The sequence below is a fragment of the Ceratosolen solmsi genome, unplaced genomic scaffold (genome assembly GCF_000503995.2).
Source record: "Ceratosolen solmsi marchali unplaced genomic scaffold, CerSol_1.0 scaffold35, whole genome shotgun sequence".
Taxonomy (NCBI): Eukaryota; Metazoa; Arthropoda; class Insecta; order Hymenoptera; family Agaonidae; genus Ceratosolen; species Ceratosolen solmsi.
The window spans coordinates 1,433,077-1,451,815 of NW_011948423.1; the positions used below are offsets into that span (position 1 = coordinate 1,433,077).

Here is an 18,739-nt window from a genome sequence, read left to right on the forward strand (position 1 = left end):
TGGGGGGGGGGGGGGGGGGGGGGGGGGGGAGACACGGCGGCTTCGACTCGTAGGTCATATCGATCGCATCACGAGGATCTTCGCTTTGAGTTTGCGTCGTTGCGAGAGCCGCGAGAGATCCTTCGCGGGAGATTCAACGCTTCGCTTCATTCATTTTTATTCCTAGCGCGCTGATCAAAAATTCCTCACTAACGTTTATTAGCTTATCAAATGCCCCCGGATGTGAGCTACTTGCGACGCTCGGGATTTCCCGAAAAAATGTGACCTATCTTGACAAAGATAATACAAGGTCGTTATAATTACGGCAACTCGTAACTGCATGTCTAACTTATTCAAAATTTCTACTCCTACATTTGCATGGGCACGTAATTTTTTAATACGTAATTGTTGATAAGATTTTTCGTTTTAATTGCGAGCACAGTATATAACATATTATAACCAAGATTTGTGCGATTTAGTAAATCGTACTTCAGGTTGAAAGGTCACAATCTTGTTGGGAAAGCGAAAATATAAATTCGATTGATCTTGTTGTTAATTTACAATTATATCGGTTCTTTTCATTACTATGACTATACAAGTACATTTCAACTTTTCTTTTACATAAGATATGTTTCACGTTATGATTGATCATTATTCTTGATTGAAAAATATTTAACCACTTGCATTGATTAGGCATATAAAAATACTCGTGTCCATTACGTAAAATAATCTTACCATCTACTAAAGAAATATTATGTAAATAAAAGTAGATCGTATATTAATTACAAAGTTACGTACGAATGCTCGTGTATACACATTAGCGTATATGATTATGATTATGACTGGTTTTATTTAATAATTTTTCTTCTTTTTTTTCTTATTTTTTTCTGGTTTTTGTTTTTGTTTTTATTTGTTTTTGTTTTTATTTAATTTCTCATACCCTCGACATCGTAAATAAGCAAAAAATCAAAAGTCTTTCATGAAATAGGATGAATTTTAATATTTAATCATCGATCAACATCATACATCATCTTAGCTTTTACGACAATCGTCTTGGCAGTCGAACGTTGATATCGTTGACAAAATAAATTGTGAATTGTGCTTTCCTCCTTAGAAAAACAGTTACGGCATTTATGAGCTGCATAGAATTTTAATATTTATGTACTCGAGTGTCGAGGCTGATTGGACATCAGAATAGACATCGAAGCCGAGATATGATAGATATCGTATTAATCGTCCAACCAATAATCGAACGGCATTATTTATTTCACAATTTATTCAAAAAAGTGCCTATGTCAAGGCTCGTTCGCGACGTAGCCTTCAAGGCGCTTTCAATTTTCTCTTCCCGTTACAATCCAAATCGCTGCTCTTTGTGTCGCTATTCCACATCAACCACCACACAGAGCCTTTGCATAATCCAGAATACGGGAGGCCCGAGCGCCCAATAAGCTAATTCCCACTTTCCGACCATCAGATGCGCAAGCAGTCCCATGAAGCTGTCCTAGAATCGACGGTCGAGATGGGCCTGTCGCGAAAGTCCGCGCTGAACGACCGCTACTTCGAGAAGGAAAAGCAGCGCAGCCGTAGCCTCGACAACCTCCTGCAGGCTGAGATCAGCGGGGAGGACATTGGCGTGGGCGGCGTGAGCCCTTCAGCGGTGAGCAAACTCGCGGATCTCGGACTGTCCTCGTCCAAGCTGAACGAGCGCTATCACAGCCTCGAGAGGATCGGCGAGGTGCCGAGTGGCGGTAGCGCCGAGTACATGACGAGGTCCGAGGTGCAAGTCGTACCCGAGCGCAAATACAGCAGGATGACCAGGAGCTCCGAGCCTAATATACTCGAAGAGGAGGACCTTACGCTCGACTTTGAGTATCCGGATATACAGTCGGTCAGCCAGACCGGGAGGTCCGAGGACGACAAGAGTAGCTACATAAGATCGCAGACAAGATTCATCAAGTCCCAGTACCCAGGTAAATTGGGCTTTCCATGACTTTCAAACTCAAATGCTTCGTCCTTATATTTAATTAGAGCGTCACCTTTTATTCATGGTTTTTTAATATTGTCTCTGGCAAATGATTAACGATGAAATTTCATTCCAAATTGAACTAACATTGTCTAATGATGATTTATTAAAAGACTTAATTGTGATATTAAACTCGAAATGCAACGTAGCTTGATTGTGCTATTGTTTTGAGAATTTTACAGCGTCAATTTCTAAATTGGCCGGATAACTTAAATACAGGAGCTTATAGTCTCCACAAACTCCATTATATAATTAATTTCTAAATTAATTTTTAACGTCAAATTTAATTATATCGGTCATACATATAGTGACAAATTTATTTCACGCTCGAGAATTTCATAAAAGTGCCATTCGATGTAAATAATTTCTTTGCATAATTATTTCTCATGCTTGTTTGTCTCTTTCAACGGCACGAAAAAATGAAAGAAAGAACGAAAGAAAGGAAGAAGGAAAGAATGAAAGTAGCTTACAAAGAGATATTTTTTTTTAAATACCAGGCAAACGAGCCCTGCCTGGAAGTCAATCGAGCCGAGCTTACATTGAGAAGAGCGAGTATGGCGTGAAATCGTCGGCGATGTCGGACACAAGCGAGGCGCCATCCTTAGCGTCCCATGTGCGCCGGGTCCGGGTGCCGAGTCAAGCATCCGACGTCGATCAATTCTTGGACGAGCTTTTCATGCCCGTTCTCGACGGTAATTTAGATGAATTATCCGATGCCAGGAGTCTCGCTGCCAGCATCAAGGGAATGAGAAACGCTGATAAGAATCTGGCTCGGAACACACAAGATTTCATCAACTCACTTATACATGGTATATAACCACTTTAACTCTTAGCCTTAATAAAGGATTTTTTTCTATTCTTCCCCTTCCTCTCTCTCTCTCTCTCTCTCTCTCTCTCTCTCCACCATTTCTTTTTATTCTCGTTTATCTTCGTCTTTACCGTAACAAATCTATAATTAAAGTACAGTATTGATACTGCACTCGTAAATTCGCCTATGCATACAGTACGAAACTACTCACTTGCCTATTATATTTAGCTCTCTTATAAGCAATAGTATAAATCATCAGAGATTAGGAAGCACGATAGCACAATTCTGTAATTAATTACAGAAGAATAAAAAACAAAAAAAAACTACTTTTCTAGTGTAGTGCTGAAAATTAATAAAAATTTCCTTCTGAAATATTGAATTTTGAGATTAAGTTAAGCTGCCTTATAGTTTTCAAAAGTTCATTAACTCATTTTATCATTAATAATTCCATATTTTTATAACTATTTTATGATCTCGTGTCTACGCTGTATTATCAACATACGCATTTATTGACGTGTGTTTGCATTCCATAAAAATCTATTTACAATTATTTCGTTCACGATCGTCGTGAGATTTAATCGACAAATTCTTACGTTTTAGACACGCCAAGAACTTCTACAAATTCAGTTACGGCAGAGGAGCTGTCGAAGAAGATCAAAGGCGGTGGAAATATGGATATACCTAATCAGAACGGCGGCTTCAATTACAGCCCCATGATGTCATCGTCGATGATGATGCCGATTTTCGGCCCGACGCAACAAGTGCCAGCGCCACAGAGTCCGACTATCAATATGGGTCCGGGATTCGTCCCGGTACCGATATTCAACATGCAAGGTCCCACCATCCCGCAATATCCCAACTCACCACCCAGTCAAAACAATGACATGGCCGCCTACCAGCAGAATCTTCAGAGGGCTTTCTTGCAGAGCGCTATGGCTCAAAACATACAGATACAACAGCAATTGCTCGCTCAGAATCAAGCTCTTCAGCAACTCCTGGTTCAAAGTCCTAATTCTAATCAGCCGGTTAGTTTACTTGGCTTTTCTTCGATTGTCTTTTTAACTTGTATTTCTCAGCCCGGCTGTTCTTGTATTATCTAACAATCCATAAAATTCTATGATGAAACGACCATATAAACGTTAAAGAAAATGTAGTGATCGAATCGACGGGTGGCGGAGTGGGGTGGGGGGTGGGGTTGGGGGGGGTGGGGGGAGGATAGATTTAGACTGTTGTTACGTTTAAGAATTATCGAACGACCAAAATAACTCGAAGTTATTTTATCGCAGGCATCGTTCCAAGAAGATGGCGATATGCAGTCATCATCGGCAACGAATGGACGGCAAGACACAGTGACGGTAAAAGCTCAGGTTCACCGCTCCCAGAGTCCGCCGAAAAAGTGTTTGGATCCGTCTCGCAAGTCCGGCATCGACTTTGGCGCCAGGAAAATCAGCACCGATAGAAAAATTGCCAACTCGGTGGACGTAAAACGAAGTAGTGCTAATAAAGGCAACGTTCAGAATAATTTCACAAATGTATTGAGCGAGCTCAAAAATAGAAAAAGTAGCGTCGAAGGGCCAGCGAACGTCAATAGTAAAGGAGTACCTCCTCCGCCGCCGATGCCGCCACCACTTGAATCTCACGATCCATCAGAATCGCGACCCTTTATCGATCCTTACGGAAGAGCAAAGACCGTTCGCATCGGCAAATGGAGGTGAGATGATTTATTTATACTTATGAAATGAACGCGCATGATGATAAAAAAGAAATTAAACTAATTGTATTTTATGGCAATTTTAAAAAATAGTGTCATAAAATATAATTAAGAAAGGAGAAATTTTGTGCCTACGCTTGCGATTTTTGCGTAATCCAAGGTGTAATAATGCTAAAAAAAAAAAAAAAAAAAAAAAAAAAATTTTACGCATTAATTTCATCATTAAAGGTAGCTTAACGTGTAATTGTGGCAATAAAGTACGATTAAATCAGCACTAAAAGGCTAAGAAGTAAAAACATCATTAAAGGTAGCTTAACGTGTAATTGTGGCAATAAAGTACGATTAAATCAGCACTAAAAGGCTAAGAAGTAAAAAGGATATGTTATGTGGCACTTCGTACATTCCACTTTATTGCATTGTTATGTAAACGTGCGGTCGTGTAGCTCAACACTTTAATTCATTACTTTTGTAATCAATTCCTCTTATTCTAGTTCCTTAATTAGCCTTTAAGGAAATACAATTTTTATGACAAATCGATGTAATTATCGCAGATGGCCACCTCCGAGTGACTCCAATGAGATTCAAGGCCAAGACAGCTTCATTGAATTCAAAATGCGACAACAACACCAGTTACGTAAAATTACTCCTCAGTATCAAGAGTATCAGCATGGAGATAACGAGCCAATGACTGAAGGTGGTGTCGAATGGGAAGAATTTGAAATCGAGAACATCGTTAACAGTGACGACAGAACTATGGTTGTGCACTCATCAGCGGCAGCCGTACGCAATGAAAATGGCTACAAAGAAGAAAGTGAGAAGAAAAAGAAAAAGAAGTCAGTAGTCATTATCTTAATTTAATTTAAGGAGGCCGTAATGCTTTTACTCATATGAAATTGTAAATGAAAGATAAAACTGCCAGGGTAAAATTAATAATGTTTGTATTATTTTTTTCTTTCGTCAAATTATGCTGCACATATGCGCAATGCATACATATTCAAAAGATGACAAATTAGATTGTGTGTTGCAACCAAATTTGAATGATTAGCCATTACAAATAAATTGCAACGAAGCACTGACTTTGACGTTTCTAATAACTCATATGCTACATAGTAAAATTTCGCAATTCGCAATTCGCAATCCCCTGCCATATACATTTACGCACATTTAAATGGAAATAATAATTTGTTAAATAACGAGCATTACAACCTCCTTAAGGATACGGCCATTGTCGCTTTATTGGGCTTTACAAAAACTTTTCAGATCTGGATTTGAAATTGGCGCACAAAGGCCTTCGCCAGGTAGTATCGGGAAGCTCAAACTAAGTTCGGAGATGAGGCAGAGACTCGAGAAAGTAACGGCCAATCACAGCGTTCGGTCGACCAAAACAACTGAGAAACCGGCTTTATTGCGTGACGATGGCAAAGTGAAGCGCCTTGAAGATAATAGGAAACTTCTTCTGGAACAGCAATTAGGTAAATTATTGCAAATATTCTGATTCACGGCGCAAATGCACTTGAAACATAAAGCTATATTAGTTGCGAGAATTGTGACGTGAATGTTTATGAATGCACGATGAATTATATCTAATTTTTAAATATCTTGTTTGCCCGAGTACTTCCTGTAAGTAGATAAATGTTTCGGTGCTTAAATTATCTTTTTTTTTATTACATATTACTCAAAAAGAATTTATGTGATTCATAAATGCATTATAAACACATTTGTATAGAATCGAAAAATTTAATTTAATTTTTAAGTAAAAAGTAGAAGTTTAAAATTTCTGAAAATTTAAATGATAATACCCAATATGATAAACTCATCAAATCTCTGAATTATGTAATGCACATACAAATTAATTGTCTAAAGTAATCAAATGTATGGATGGTCGCATCGATTCTTCTTCCGATACTTATTTCTCAAATCCATTAATGCATAACTCATCGTTCGAATTCTTTCTCACGAGCAAACAACAAGATTCGCGTCAATGATTCAGTCTCCGTATATATACATATATATATGTGTGTGTGTGCGTGCGTGCGTGCGCGCGCGCGCGCGTGTGTGTGTGTGTATTGAATGCACACATGTCTAAAATGAAGAAAGCATTAAGTTCTCGGGTGTAAGTACGTACGTGTCTCAGTAACGTATAGGCCTATTGTGCAAATGCGGTCGTATCGTATGCACATAAGCGAAGAATCGCTTTGTATAACTTCCTTTCACCTCGGTTGCACGCACAGGAGGAAGGTGGGATGATTACGCCTCGACGGCCGACGACACGCAAAGCGTCACGTCCAAAGGCACCACGGACATGATGACGCAGGCCCAAGTTGTGAAGACTCAGATCGAAAGGATGGAGCGGCCTGTGCCACCACCGCCACCCATTACGCCCCCGCAGCCACCCAGTCCACGGGGCGGTAGTGCCTTCAACAACAGGTAAGGATTTAAGGACGGCCTTTATATTCGGTGAATTATTCATCGGGCGAAAGTGGCCGGGAGAACTGGGCCGCGACGAGATTAGCGGCCTCGCGACTTCATCCTGCGCCGGCGCTTGTAAAATCTCTCGCCGTGCAATCTCAGCTGATGATAAAGACTCATTGTTTACATTTTCTATTAATAAATCATGTTCAAAAGTGACTTTGTTGGAAATTCACTCGGTTACGCCTTTACCCCCCCCCCCTTAATCGACGGAACGAGATCAATTTTCATAATAAGCGGGTGGAGCAACACCGATCGATAGATAATACTCTGTATAATCGGTAGACGGATAATAGCGTTCTTGCGTTAATCTCGCACATCCCCTTGCGCTACAATTGCAATGGTGGATGGGATTTTTTAAATTAAGGGTTGGGGGAGGACAAGGATTTGAAAAATCAGCTTAGAACGAAAAAGCAAAATTTGATCGTCACGGTTAATTGGAAATTTTAACTTCAAAACTGATAGCTCGTAGTTGTAATAATAATAATAATAATAATAATAATAATAATAATAATAATAATAATAATAATAATAATAATAATAATAACAATAATAATAATAATAACAATAATAAGAACAATAATGATGATAACAAAGAGTGCATTGTACATGACAGACAGAATATCACAAAAGTGCATGGAGGATATAAAACGTGATAAGAGGTGTAATACAAATTTTCGTAAATAAATGAAAACTCATCCTCTCGTCTCCCCTTCAACAGTCAGACCGGGGTCGCTCAACCCCGTTCACCGCCAGCACCGATCGAGCCTAAGGGTCAACGCGACGTGTTCCGCGCCTCTCCGGACTCGGATGCCTTCGACCAATTCATCAAGAGTCAGCGCGAGATATTCATGCAAAGTCGCGACATGTTCTCGTCCCAGCATCAGCAACAACAACAGCAGCAGCAGCAGCACCAGCAGCACGAGTACAGAAGCGACTACCACGATAAGTCTCGTATCCAGGACTCGTTGAGTACCAAGGACTACTACGGGAAAGATATGGGAGACCTTGGCTCCTCCGCCACGAGGGACCGTAACTCGGACTTTGACTCACGCAGGGACCTCAGCTCCGACATATTCTCCGACACAAAGTACGCGAGAGACGTCTTCGACAGTTCGAATGCCAAAAGGGATCCTTTCGGCATGGCGCGGGATGTCTCGCCAAAATCGAGAGACAGCTTCGGGATGCCCTCGTCCAGGGACATTGGCGTAGTGGCCAACACGCGCGACTCATTTGCCGTGGCCAGGCAAAGTTTCAAGAAGCTCGACGGCGATGCCGATCGCCGATCCAGCGTTGCATCGACACTGGTGAGCTCGCAAATCCAAGCTTTTATCACCTTGCAAATCTCGAACGCCTACCTCGTCGGCTAAACAAAAGCACCACTAGTCTTTCGTTAGTAATAGGCACTCACTTGGCATATTACATTAAGCGAGCAGTGCCTACCTTAAATGGTGTTGCTTGTTAAATTATTTTTCCAAATCTTATCAAAGTAAACAAACTTTATTATACGTTACTCTAAATTGCTCTAATGAGACGATAAACATCATTCGCTTTCATCTCTAAATAGACTGACGACTTGCCTCAATGTCGTCGATCTAAAATCATTTTTAAATGTTTAGCTTAAGTTGCGTCCTAATTCGAAAATCGGCCACTTTTCATCTCGATCTCTGCTTAAGGGCACACAGCGTACGGATAAAATGGAACGAATCGAGATCGAGGAATGGCCAGAATTCCTGAAACCGGTTCTGCCACCAGCCGAGAAGCCGGAAATTGAAAAGGTCCAGGAGATCGTCGATACGAAACTCTATCCACAAACATCGAGCACCCACTTCACGTACAATCGCGTCACCTGGACTCTACGCGTCAAGAAGGAGGTGTTTGCACCCAACGAGAATCTGACCACTCCATTAGCGTTGCATCTAGTGTTCTGCCAAGTGGCGTACGATGTCCTCGCCACCTCCAATATAAGAATATCCAAGGAGGACAGACAAAACATGCTGAAGTTGCTTGATAATTATGGGATTACCCTGGACAATCTGCAAAGTACACAACACAAGATCACAATCAAGAAAAACGTTGTCGACATGGCCAAACAGTGGCCACTTTATTTCGCCAGAATATTCCCCGTTTCGGTCAGTAGCTTTATTTATTATTCTTATATATCTTTAGTCTTTCCTTCCGTTGCATTTACAAGGACAATACGCGAGCTACGTAACTAATCCTTCTTTATTGCTACTGCCAGTTACTACTGCCTTGACTACTTTATTGCTTCTTTTGAAAATTTTTATACGAAAACATTGATTTGATGCTACAATGTATAAACATTCGGCACGTCATTCAATAGGGTTGGAAAATATTCTTAAATTCGTATTTCGTGAGATTGCATTTCGGATAACAGATTTACTTGCATTGATGCTCATGCACGCAACTTTCTAATTCGAATCGAATCGAACAATCCTTGCATTTCTCAAGTATTTTTTAAAATATTCTTTCAATAGACGATACTATCTTTTAAAATAAGATACTATTAATATTTTTCCTTGTCCTTTCCCTCTTGCGAATATAAAGTTAACGAATTATTGACGAAAATCTCGTTTCTCGCCGCTTTTATAAAGAAAAAACTCAATCAAGTATAAAGAACCTAGCGACAGCTGTTGAAACATTGATTTTTTCATTTCATTAATAACATTTCGCATTCCCCTGTACTTCGATTGCATATAAATCCTATGTCCTCGTTAAATAATATAAAACTTTAGATCGGGCCCCAACATCCGGACGTCCAACATGTCGCGGTATCCCACCACGGATTGAGATTAATCAAGAGAAGCAACAGCGGTGACCTTATCATCCTCGAGACTCTACCTCTTGAAGAGATTATCTCGGTCAGCAGTCAAAGGGCAGGAGTTTGCACCCTTCAAGTAGCGTCAGGCGTTCGGCTTCCTTTGCACACCACCAGGGCCGCACAACTCTCAGAAATGATTGGGAAATACATTCGCATGGTAAGTGTTAAATGATTATACTAATTGATTAATCATGAAAATAAAACCAGCGTTGATGAATTGATTTATGTACTTTATGTAGGAAAAAACTCTTTCCAATGCATATTTACCAATTACTTACTAATTTCTTGGATTAAAATCTTATGAATTACATCATTGATTTTTTTTTGTCCACATATTGAATAAAATTTATAATGACATTTTTTTGAACATGAAATAATAATTGCACATAAGAAAATTGTTCACAATTATTATGCACAAACTCCACATTATGATGAATATTCATTTTTCTACATATTATCTATATATTATAATGCTTGAGAAAAAAATTATGTAACTTTCAACGGGTGAGCTAACGTTAAGAATTAAAATATACAATTATCTATGTAATGGATAAAGGATAATAACTTGTCCTTGTGTCTCTCTTAAAAAAGTTGTAGAAAAGTTAATGCAATTTTATCGTAAAATTTAATATCGGTGTTATTAAAATATTTTGATAATAATATCAAGCGCAAAAAATTATCGAATGTTAATACTCAACGTATACATATTTATAATTAAATAATTTTGTATCCAATTAATATCCTGCGTTGTAAACTCTTTACGTAGGCAAAATCTATTTTGAGCTAAAATGAATAGTTTTGAAAGGAATGTATCGCATCATTAGATCAACGACTTTAACGAAAGATTGATAAATATTTTTAAATTTAAATTTAATATTAAACTGAATAATCTGGTTATTATTTTAATGAAGAGTTATTTATTCGATGCCATTGCGTTTTAATGATACTTAATATTAATAATACGCGAAGATTTCAATATTAAAATAAATTTTCAAATAATTTGCTTTGATTCATTAAATTTTAAACTTTCAATTTATTACAACATCTTGTAAGTATGTAATTTAATATTAAAAGGAAAAGAACTTTGTAGTAAAAACGTATTTTTTAATGCATATTCCTTATGATTTAACGAGACGATAGTGTATTCATTTGATTTTCAAAATACTAATTAATTTTATGTAAATTCAGATGGACTAAGTTATAATTATTTTATTACTAAGATTCATGTTACAATAAATTTGAATAATCACTCTCTCGAATACATAATTCTAATGCAGTGAATTACAAATGATTTATTTAATGATAAATGATAAAATGTCTTCTCTTAAAGATCTAACTGATATTATTGCAAATGATGATATGTTGTATAGGATTAAATTATAGTAAAAGACGAATTTTTCTTTATCTATAAAGTTTTTATTACAAAAATAAAATTTATAATATAATTTGTTCTTTTTTAGCTTTTGTTCATTTAATGATAAGCATTAATTTATAAATCATAGACTCACGCGAATATAGAAATTGCTATCTCGTAAACATTATTTAAAATTTTTTCGTTTTAATTAAACCTCTTATATAATTTTGATGCCTTTAACACTATCAACATTATATTAAAATATCAACAAATTTGTAGTGCTTTAATCATTCGTAGAACGACAATGTTCTTTTAATAAATTGCTCCTCTAAAAATAGTACCGAGAATTATTTTTCACATTGCCGCACCAATATCGTTTTTACCAAAAATAAAAAAAAAAAAAAATTCAACCTCTATAAGGCGAACAATAATAATTAGGCTGTAACATTATTATTCCACGAAAAACGACATCCGAAGGTAGCCAGCTAATTAGTTTTGACACGATGGAACAAGAAAGGCAATGTTCCGTGAAATTTCAAGAATAAAGAACACTGCTTAAGGGTAAACGCGCTCGTACGTCGTATCATTAAGTATGAAATTCACAAAAAACTTCTACGCCATACAGAGAATCAAAGAATCGGAATATCACAATGACATGCAACTGGAGGAACCGGTGCTTCTTCAATTGAAAAATTAGATGCTTCTACAGCGATATTCGATGCGATTAGCGATGGGCGCGGCGCGGACCCCACCCTTACCTCCCCTTATCTCTACCACCTCACCCCACTCCACTACCTCACCATCTCCCTAGCCCACCCGTCCTGCCGCACTTGGCCTGGCTAGCCAAACGAGTGTGAATTCAGAGACATTCCATGGGAGGGCCTAAGCGCGTCGATGAGCTTACGTCATCATTTCTACTTAGCATAATGCGGACCAATCGCTTTTGCATAATTCTGGCTGCCCATTGTAGCGGTCGCGTAATAATATTTCAAGTCACGGTCCACACTTTGTACGTACCTCTCGTGCTCGCGACGTAATTACAACAATATTGAATATCGCGCGATATTTCGCTTGCGATTGTTTCGCAGGTAAATCAATGGAAGCGTTCAAATTGCCTCTCTACGACCTCGTACGATGTTTTTTCCTTCTACCTGCGACCGGGTTATATCTCATTATTATATCAATTATTGTGGTCTGCGACTGCACTATACTAGAATACCGGTAAAAGGAAGTAAATGACTACGACCTAAATCATAATTGAGTTTGTATTTCATTGGTATTTCCTTTAGATCCTGGACTACCACTCTCTCTCTCTCTCTCTCTCTCTCTCTCTCTCTCTCTCTCCGAATGTCAATTTTGCATGCTTTTTCTACGGTCGATTTACACTCGAAAATTTTTTAATCATCCGGGATCATGTCGATTAGCAGATAGATAGATAGATAGATAGAAAGAGAGAGAGAGAGAGAGAGAGAGAGAGAAGAGAGAAGAGAGAGAGAGAGAGAAGAGAATTTGTATAGAGAGATGGAGAGTCGCGTCGAGAGTCGTGACTTAATTCGTCTCCCGACTTGGCGCATATCATCGTCCGGTAATTGAAAATCGCGCCGCTTCGAGAATTTTCCGTCGTCCCTCATTCTCCTCGCTATTTTGCACTTATGACGTCGACTGCAAAGAGGACTCAGCGCATCTCGAACAGGTTTCAGCCACGTCCGGGGCCGGTTCGAGCAGCCCCGAGTAAAAAGCCTTCCCGCCTTTAAGACCGTAAGATTACCGGTGCGCGGACGCTTCGCGGTCAGAGGCGGGATTTCGCACGAGCTTAGGCTTCGTACGGCTTATCTATTATGGGCCTTGAGTCGCGCGGGTGGCGGGTGGAGTCGGGGGAGAAGTGAAAAAAAAATGAGGGCTAGTCGAGTGGCGAAGGAGTAGCGGCGAGCGAGCACGGGAAGTAGGAAGAGGCGCGCGCCGCGTAAAAAGTGGATAGGATGTCAATTATGAGATTCCTGGGGAATGGAATTCAGGGACTCCTATTTTTGTCTTTCGGAGCATGTAAAACTCCATGACTGTTTAAAGAGTTTATTTGCTTTATTCGCCCCCAAGATTCAATGGGATGCACCGACATACCAACGATCCGCTAATCTCTCTCTCTCTCTCTCTCTCTCTCTCTCTCCCTCTTCACTTTTTCGAATGCCGCCGATTTTCAAAAGTGCGTCTGATTAAAGGCCGTGATGCCATGGTTAGCTGTAATAAAGGAAAAATGGACGTTGAAACGAGGAAGCAGCGATAGAAATTCAATGTTAAATAACATCCGTGATATGGCCGTATGTATCTTCGTAGCATCAATGGCTTACGTTTCTCCTATATCGTATGTCGGCTGCAAAAGTCTTCTCTAGTTCCAATAATTATTAAAAAAAAAAAAAAAAAAAAAAAAAAAAAAAATCTATTAAAAGACTTGGCTAAGCATCGGTATGGAATCTCGCCAACCACCACGTGCACGGGAACTTTTCCAATAACGGGATGACGTATGACGGGCCTGTCCCACCTCGCTTTCCGTGATCCCTTCTCCAAACAACCCATCTCCATAAAGGGGCACGAAAGTCTCGAAAACGTCAAGCCCAGCGATAGCCAATGGACCACTCATTTACCACTAGATTGGGAGGTATGAATAATGGGCGAGCGAGCGTAAGACAGACCATTGCCGCCTTCGTCATCCGACTTTTGCAACGCGTGGCAACGCGAGGAGCGAGGAAAGGCCCGAGGGATGCAACGAGTGCCGCTCGGGCAAAGGCGGCAGCACATATGAGCACCGACTGGAAAGAGAATTCACGCTAGGCGTTACCCTATCCTCCTCTCGTTACGGGGCGTCACGCTGCCGCGGGTCCATCGACCGGAGTCGATTGCACTTGCCGCCGAGCGTAATATCCGCATCGGCTGACCGCCACTCGCTCCCTTTGGCCCTTCGACCGCCGTCACCGTCAACCACCCCCTCCGCTCCCGGCATCCCACGCCCGCTCCAACCAGCCCACCCGCCCACCGTATCCAACCTTACGCCCCTCGAGCCATGGCCGTGCAAAATTAGCGACGAGCTCGTTTTATTAGAGCGCCGATTCTTAGGGATCAGTCGTCCTCGGTTCGGATCTTTCCTAAGCTCTCGCTGGTGAGTTCGACGTACTCCTAAGTTCTCATAATCATAACTGACATACATCAAAGTCATTATAATAATTACGAGTATAAAGTCGTAAATCTGGCATTTTTAACATTTTTCTTTATCTATGCCGCTTGTTGTATCTCTCTCGTGTGCTTATAACCGACTCGTTCCGTTATAACATTGGCTTATTTGTTACGACAATACTACTTTTACATTTTGCAAGACAATAATTTCCCGACTTAACGAATTGAAAATTATTGCGTGTCTCACCTACTTTACTCAGTCGATGTCTAATTACATATACCCATACGTATATAAATGTATACATGGTATGCTTGCACGCGTGCGCCTGTGTTCCTAAAAACTTATATCGTATGTAAGAATAAAAAAAAATAAAAAAAAAATAGAAGACGAAGAAGAAGAATGAAAAGATGAAAAAAATCTTGATTAACGTTTATACGGCAGGCACAGCAGGTACGGCAGCTTCGAGCTTAGTAAACTCGTGTTAAATGACTTGAAGTCTAGTTTATAAGAATGAAATTGACGACACGTGCGTACGTCTCGTTATGTGTCTTGGGCTCAAAAATGTAGAATTTTCGGCCGTTAAGCTAGACGATGTATTTTTTTTTTTTTTTTTGCGAGCCATTCAGATCTCGACTCGACTCTTGCGACGTCGACACGCGGCAATTATTGCAAATCGATAACCTTGCCCTTTGCACGTATTATCGAACCATCTGGAAAAGACACTTTACAATGAGGAAGCCGAGCAATAAGCCATAAAAGCGCTCGACGCATCGGGTGTCCGAGTACATGGCTCTTGCGCCTCTGATTAATAATTGAAATTCCAGCTTGGATGCGCGCTTACACGTACAATTGCCCATCAGATGAGAGAGAGAGAGAGAGAGAGAGAGAGAGAGAGAGAAAGAGAGAGAGCGCACAAGGGTGATGGATTGAGTATCGATGAGCAGGATAAGGCGAAGTGTTCGAATCCATCGCGCGCGGCGACTCCTTCGCATTGACGGGCAAAAAACGAGGCGCTCGAATTTCTCGTCACGCCGTACGAACGCCGCAAAAACTCCCTTGCCGAGAGAATCTAGTAGAGTAATCCGGAGTAAAAGCGCGGAAGTAAGGGAGAGAGAGAGAGAGAGAGAGAGAGAGAGAGATAGAATAACGATTTGGGCTGACGGTATGAGAGACCCTTCCAGGGGAGTCGTACTCCGATAGTGCAGCGGACCGAGGGCGCCAGGGTGTTGAGACAGTGGGATGGGGTGAGGTGGGGATGGGATCGAACCGCGCTTCCGGGCGCAGATAATGCTCGAGCTGAGTTACAATTAAATTCATTACTAGCGCGGCAAGTTAATTGGAGAGACGCGCGCTCGTGTACCGCGGCACTACGTCGACTCGTTCGGGTGGCTTCGCATTGCGTTCTGCCTCGCCTTCTTGCCCCGGCTATACGCGATTTATTTATTTATTTCCTTTGCAATATGAGCAACTAATGATCGAATGACGAGCTTAGAGTTTGTACCCGCGGCACACTCGCTGCATACGTATATTTCAATTGCGGCAATGTAATGACAGCCTCGCGCAGAATTTGAAAGCTTTTTTTAGTAGTCCGTGTGACAAGCGAGTTAACGATCCCGGGATAATATCTTCATTTTAAAGATTCGACGAGTTATGTAATTGTGCTACGTTTTTCTCGGATTTTTTCTTTATTAATCTCTCTCTCTCTCTCTCGCTCTCTTTGCTCTCTGAAATTTATTGTTTTAACAGCGCTTGAAAAGCAGGCTGGCTGCCGTTAAATTTTATTGATTTAATGGCTTACCTCGCTTTTAGCTTATTTTCAAACGCTAAATGTTAGCATTATGTTGCAAATTTTTCCAGGAAAATTTGAGAGGACGACTAAATCAAGGTAGGAATTTAAATTTAAATCCGACTTGAAAGACGCAATCAATGCCATTTACAGAATAGAGTCATTGGCTCCTGTATCAAATGAGCCATTTCCAATGACAGTCAATTTTTATTCAATATTGCATTTTTATAGCATAGAATATGAAATGAGTAAAAAAAACGGTACCCAACAACACTCAAAGAAATTTATTGGAACGTAAATATTTCACCAATGATATTAAATAAGCCATTGTTTATTCGAATTTATTATTTTTATTATCCATTAGGCGTATGATGAAAATACCGCAGAAAAGTTATAGTTTTTTAAATTTAAATTAATTTTCTAAATTTAACGTTTATAAATAAATTATTCGCTTATTGACTTATGCATAATATATGCTATTAAATACAATACGCATTGTAACGATATTCGCAATGCATGGAAAAATAGGGAAAAATACATTCTTTGGAAGTTTCGTTTTTCTCTATGTAAAAGTTGTATAAAAATTTCATTTTCATTTACTCTTTTGACAATCAAATGACAAGGATTGAGAACAAACTCTCACGACATGATGGCTTATTTTACGTTGGTATTCTTCTGCAATATTGATAATATTCTCACGCACTACTTATGCACAATCATAATATTAAAATAACAATGGACATTTTAAAAACCAAGTAAAAATAATGAAAATTTCTACCTTATTATTTCGCAACCTTTAAAAAAATATTTTTAACTAATTTTCTTATTGCAAAAGTGACAATTTCTTTTTTCTCCATATTTATCCTTTTTTTTTGTCATTTGATCTCGATACAAATTACCCTTGATATTGATAAACATTAGCTAAACAATAAGGAGCATGATGTACCGATGTACGAGAAATTCGGAATATGAATATGAATTAAATATGGGCACAGATTTTCATCCAATTTACAAAAAATTCGCGATACGACAATCTCTTATCCACGAAAAGTAATTGTAGCCTCTTAATAGTAATATTACGAGACATAAAGTTAATCGTACATACTTGTCGATGCTCGAGCGGATCCAACTCACGCGCGTTCGCGTGCAACGCGGTCGTGGAGAGACGAATGGATCCGATTGATGCAGAAGAAACAAAATCGTTGCACTAGACATGTAAATATGCCCAGCCGACCGATAATAAAGATAACGTCCGAGCTGGAGGGAAGAATCAGTCATAAGTTATGGTGCCGACCCCGCTGGCCTTGATCGCGCGCGCCCGACTATAATTACGACTTACTGACTTGTACCGCTAGAATGTTTTCTTACTGCAAAACTACAGTTTGCCGGAGATTCGAAAAAGGAAGAAGAAAAAATCGAGAGAGAGAGCCGAGATCTGGCTACGTCAAAGTCCATGAATATATAGAGGACTTGATTGCTGCTACATTGCGTCATAGGTGTTGCGTTAAAATTGACGCGATTTTTATCGAAGCTGTAAAGATTATTCTCCGAATTCTTCTTACGCGGAGATAAAAAAAATGAGTCTTAACCAAATGCATTGTGATTAACAGTCCTAAGAAATAATCTATATTATTCTGATAAAACGATTATCCTCGTTAACTATCCTACAGACCTATAGTTTTATCTTCTCTTTAAAGTTGCGTGAACTTCTTTTATAAGCTAAGAAGCGGCTAGTTTTGTTGGGATTCTGAGAAAAACAATCTGAGATTGATGAAACTTTTACGAGATATTTATTACTAGTAACCTCACACGTGAAATTTCTTCGTCTGACATTTGATCTAAGAAATACGTGAAACTTTGTTTCCGATCTCAGATAGAATCTTATTTCGAGTCAAATTGAAATTCCGAGTCCATTTCATAAATATATGGAGGATATGGGTTTGTTTGTTTGTTTGTGTGCCCGTGCCTGTGTGTGTCCGTGTGCTTGTGGATTCGCGTGATCGTGTGTTTCTATTAAATCGTGGCACTGATGTACGCGAAATGCCGAGATTTTGAATTCATATATAAGAAGTATAATTATTCCTAAGCGTTAATGGACTGTACTAAATAAATTTTTTAAGTAGACCATAAGTAATTAAAATTAAAATTAAAATGCATATATTATTTATATAAAAATAAATTTATTATAAAACCAATTGGTGACTGAGAATGTTTTTTTTACATTTTGGTACGTCAAGAACTGCTTTTAGTCGTCGATCGTTTCTGTGCGAAAGTTCAACTTTCGCATTAATGTCGACTGACATTTCAAGACCATAAGAAACGGTTGAAAATGTGTATTCTGACGTCGAAGAAGCCAGTATATGAACTTTATACGGTAAAAAATAAAGTATTTTACGACTGCCTGATGTTTTTGTATTACTTTGGCGCTATTAGATAAGGAAATTCTAAAACATACACGTATTTCAAGCTAATTAAAAATTGCAGGAAATCGGTATGCAAAGCGTTAACGTGATTTTTTAAATAGTGGTGACAATTTTAGTGGTACATTACAGTCGCAGTCCGAAGAGTTAAAAGTAGCACTCGTGCATATCAGGATATTGT

At 39.3% G+C, this 18,739-nt stretch overlaps 1 protein-coding gene across 1 annotated transcript in view; it reads left to right on the forward strand.

Moving 5' to 3' along the window:
* Myo10A (unconventional myosin 10A) overlaps window positions 1–18,739 on the forward strand; it is a 90,815-nt gene that overhangs the window by 30,549 nt on the left and 41,527 nt on the right. The window contains exons 18-27 of the mRNA XM_011499457.1: window positions 1,454–1,949; window positions 2,500–2,811; window positions 3,411–3,835; window positions 4,097–4,521; window positions 5,073–5,354; window positions 5,782–5,993; window positions 6,753–6,948; window positions 7,712–8,297; window positions 8,667–9,122; window positions 9,747–9,989. Of these exons, the coding sequence (XP_011497759.1) occupies window positions 1,454–1,949; window positions 2,500–2,811; window positions 3,411–3,835; window positions 4,097–4,521; window positions 5,073–5,354; window positions 5,782–5,993; window positions 6,753–6,948; window positions 7,712–8,297; window positions 8,667–9,122; window positions 9,747–9,989 (3,633 nt within the window). The remainder of the gene's footprint in view (window positions 1–1,453; window positions 1,950–2,499; window positions 2,812–3,410; window positions 3,836–4,096; window positions 4,522–5,072; window positions 5,355–5,781; window positions 5,994–6,752; window positions 6,949–7,711; window positions 8,298–8,666; window positions 9,123–9,746; window positions 9,990–18,739) is intronic.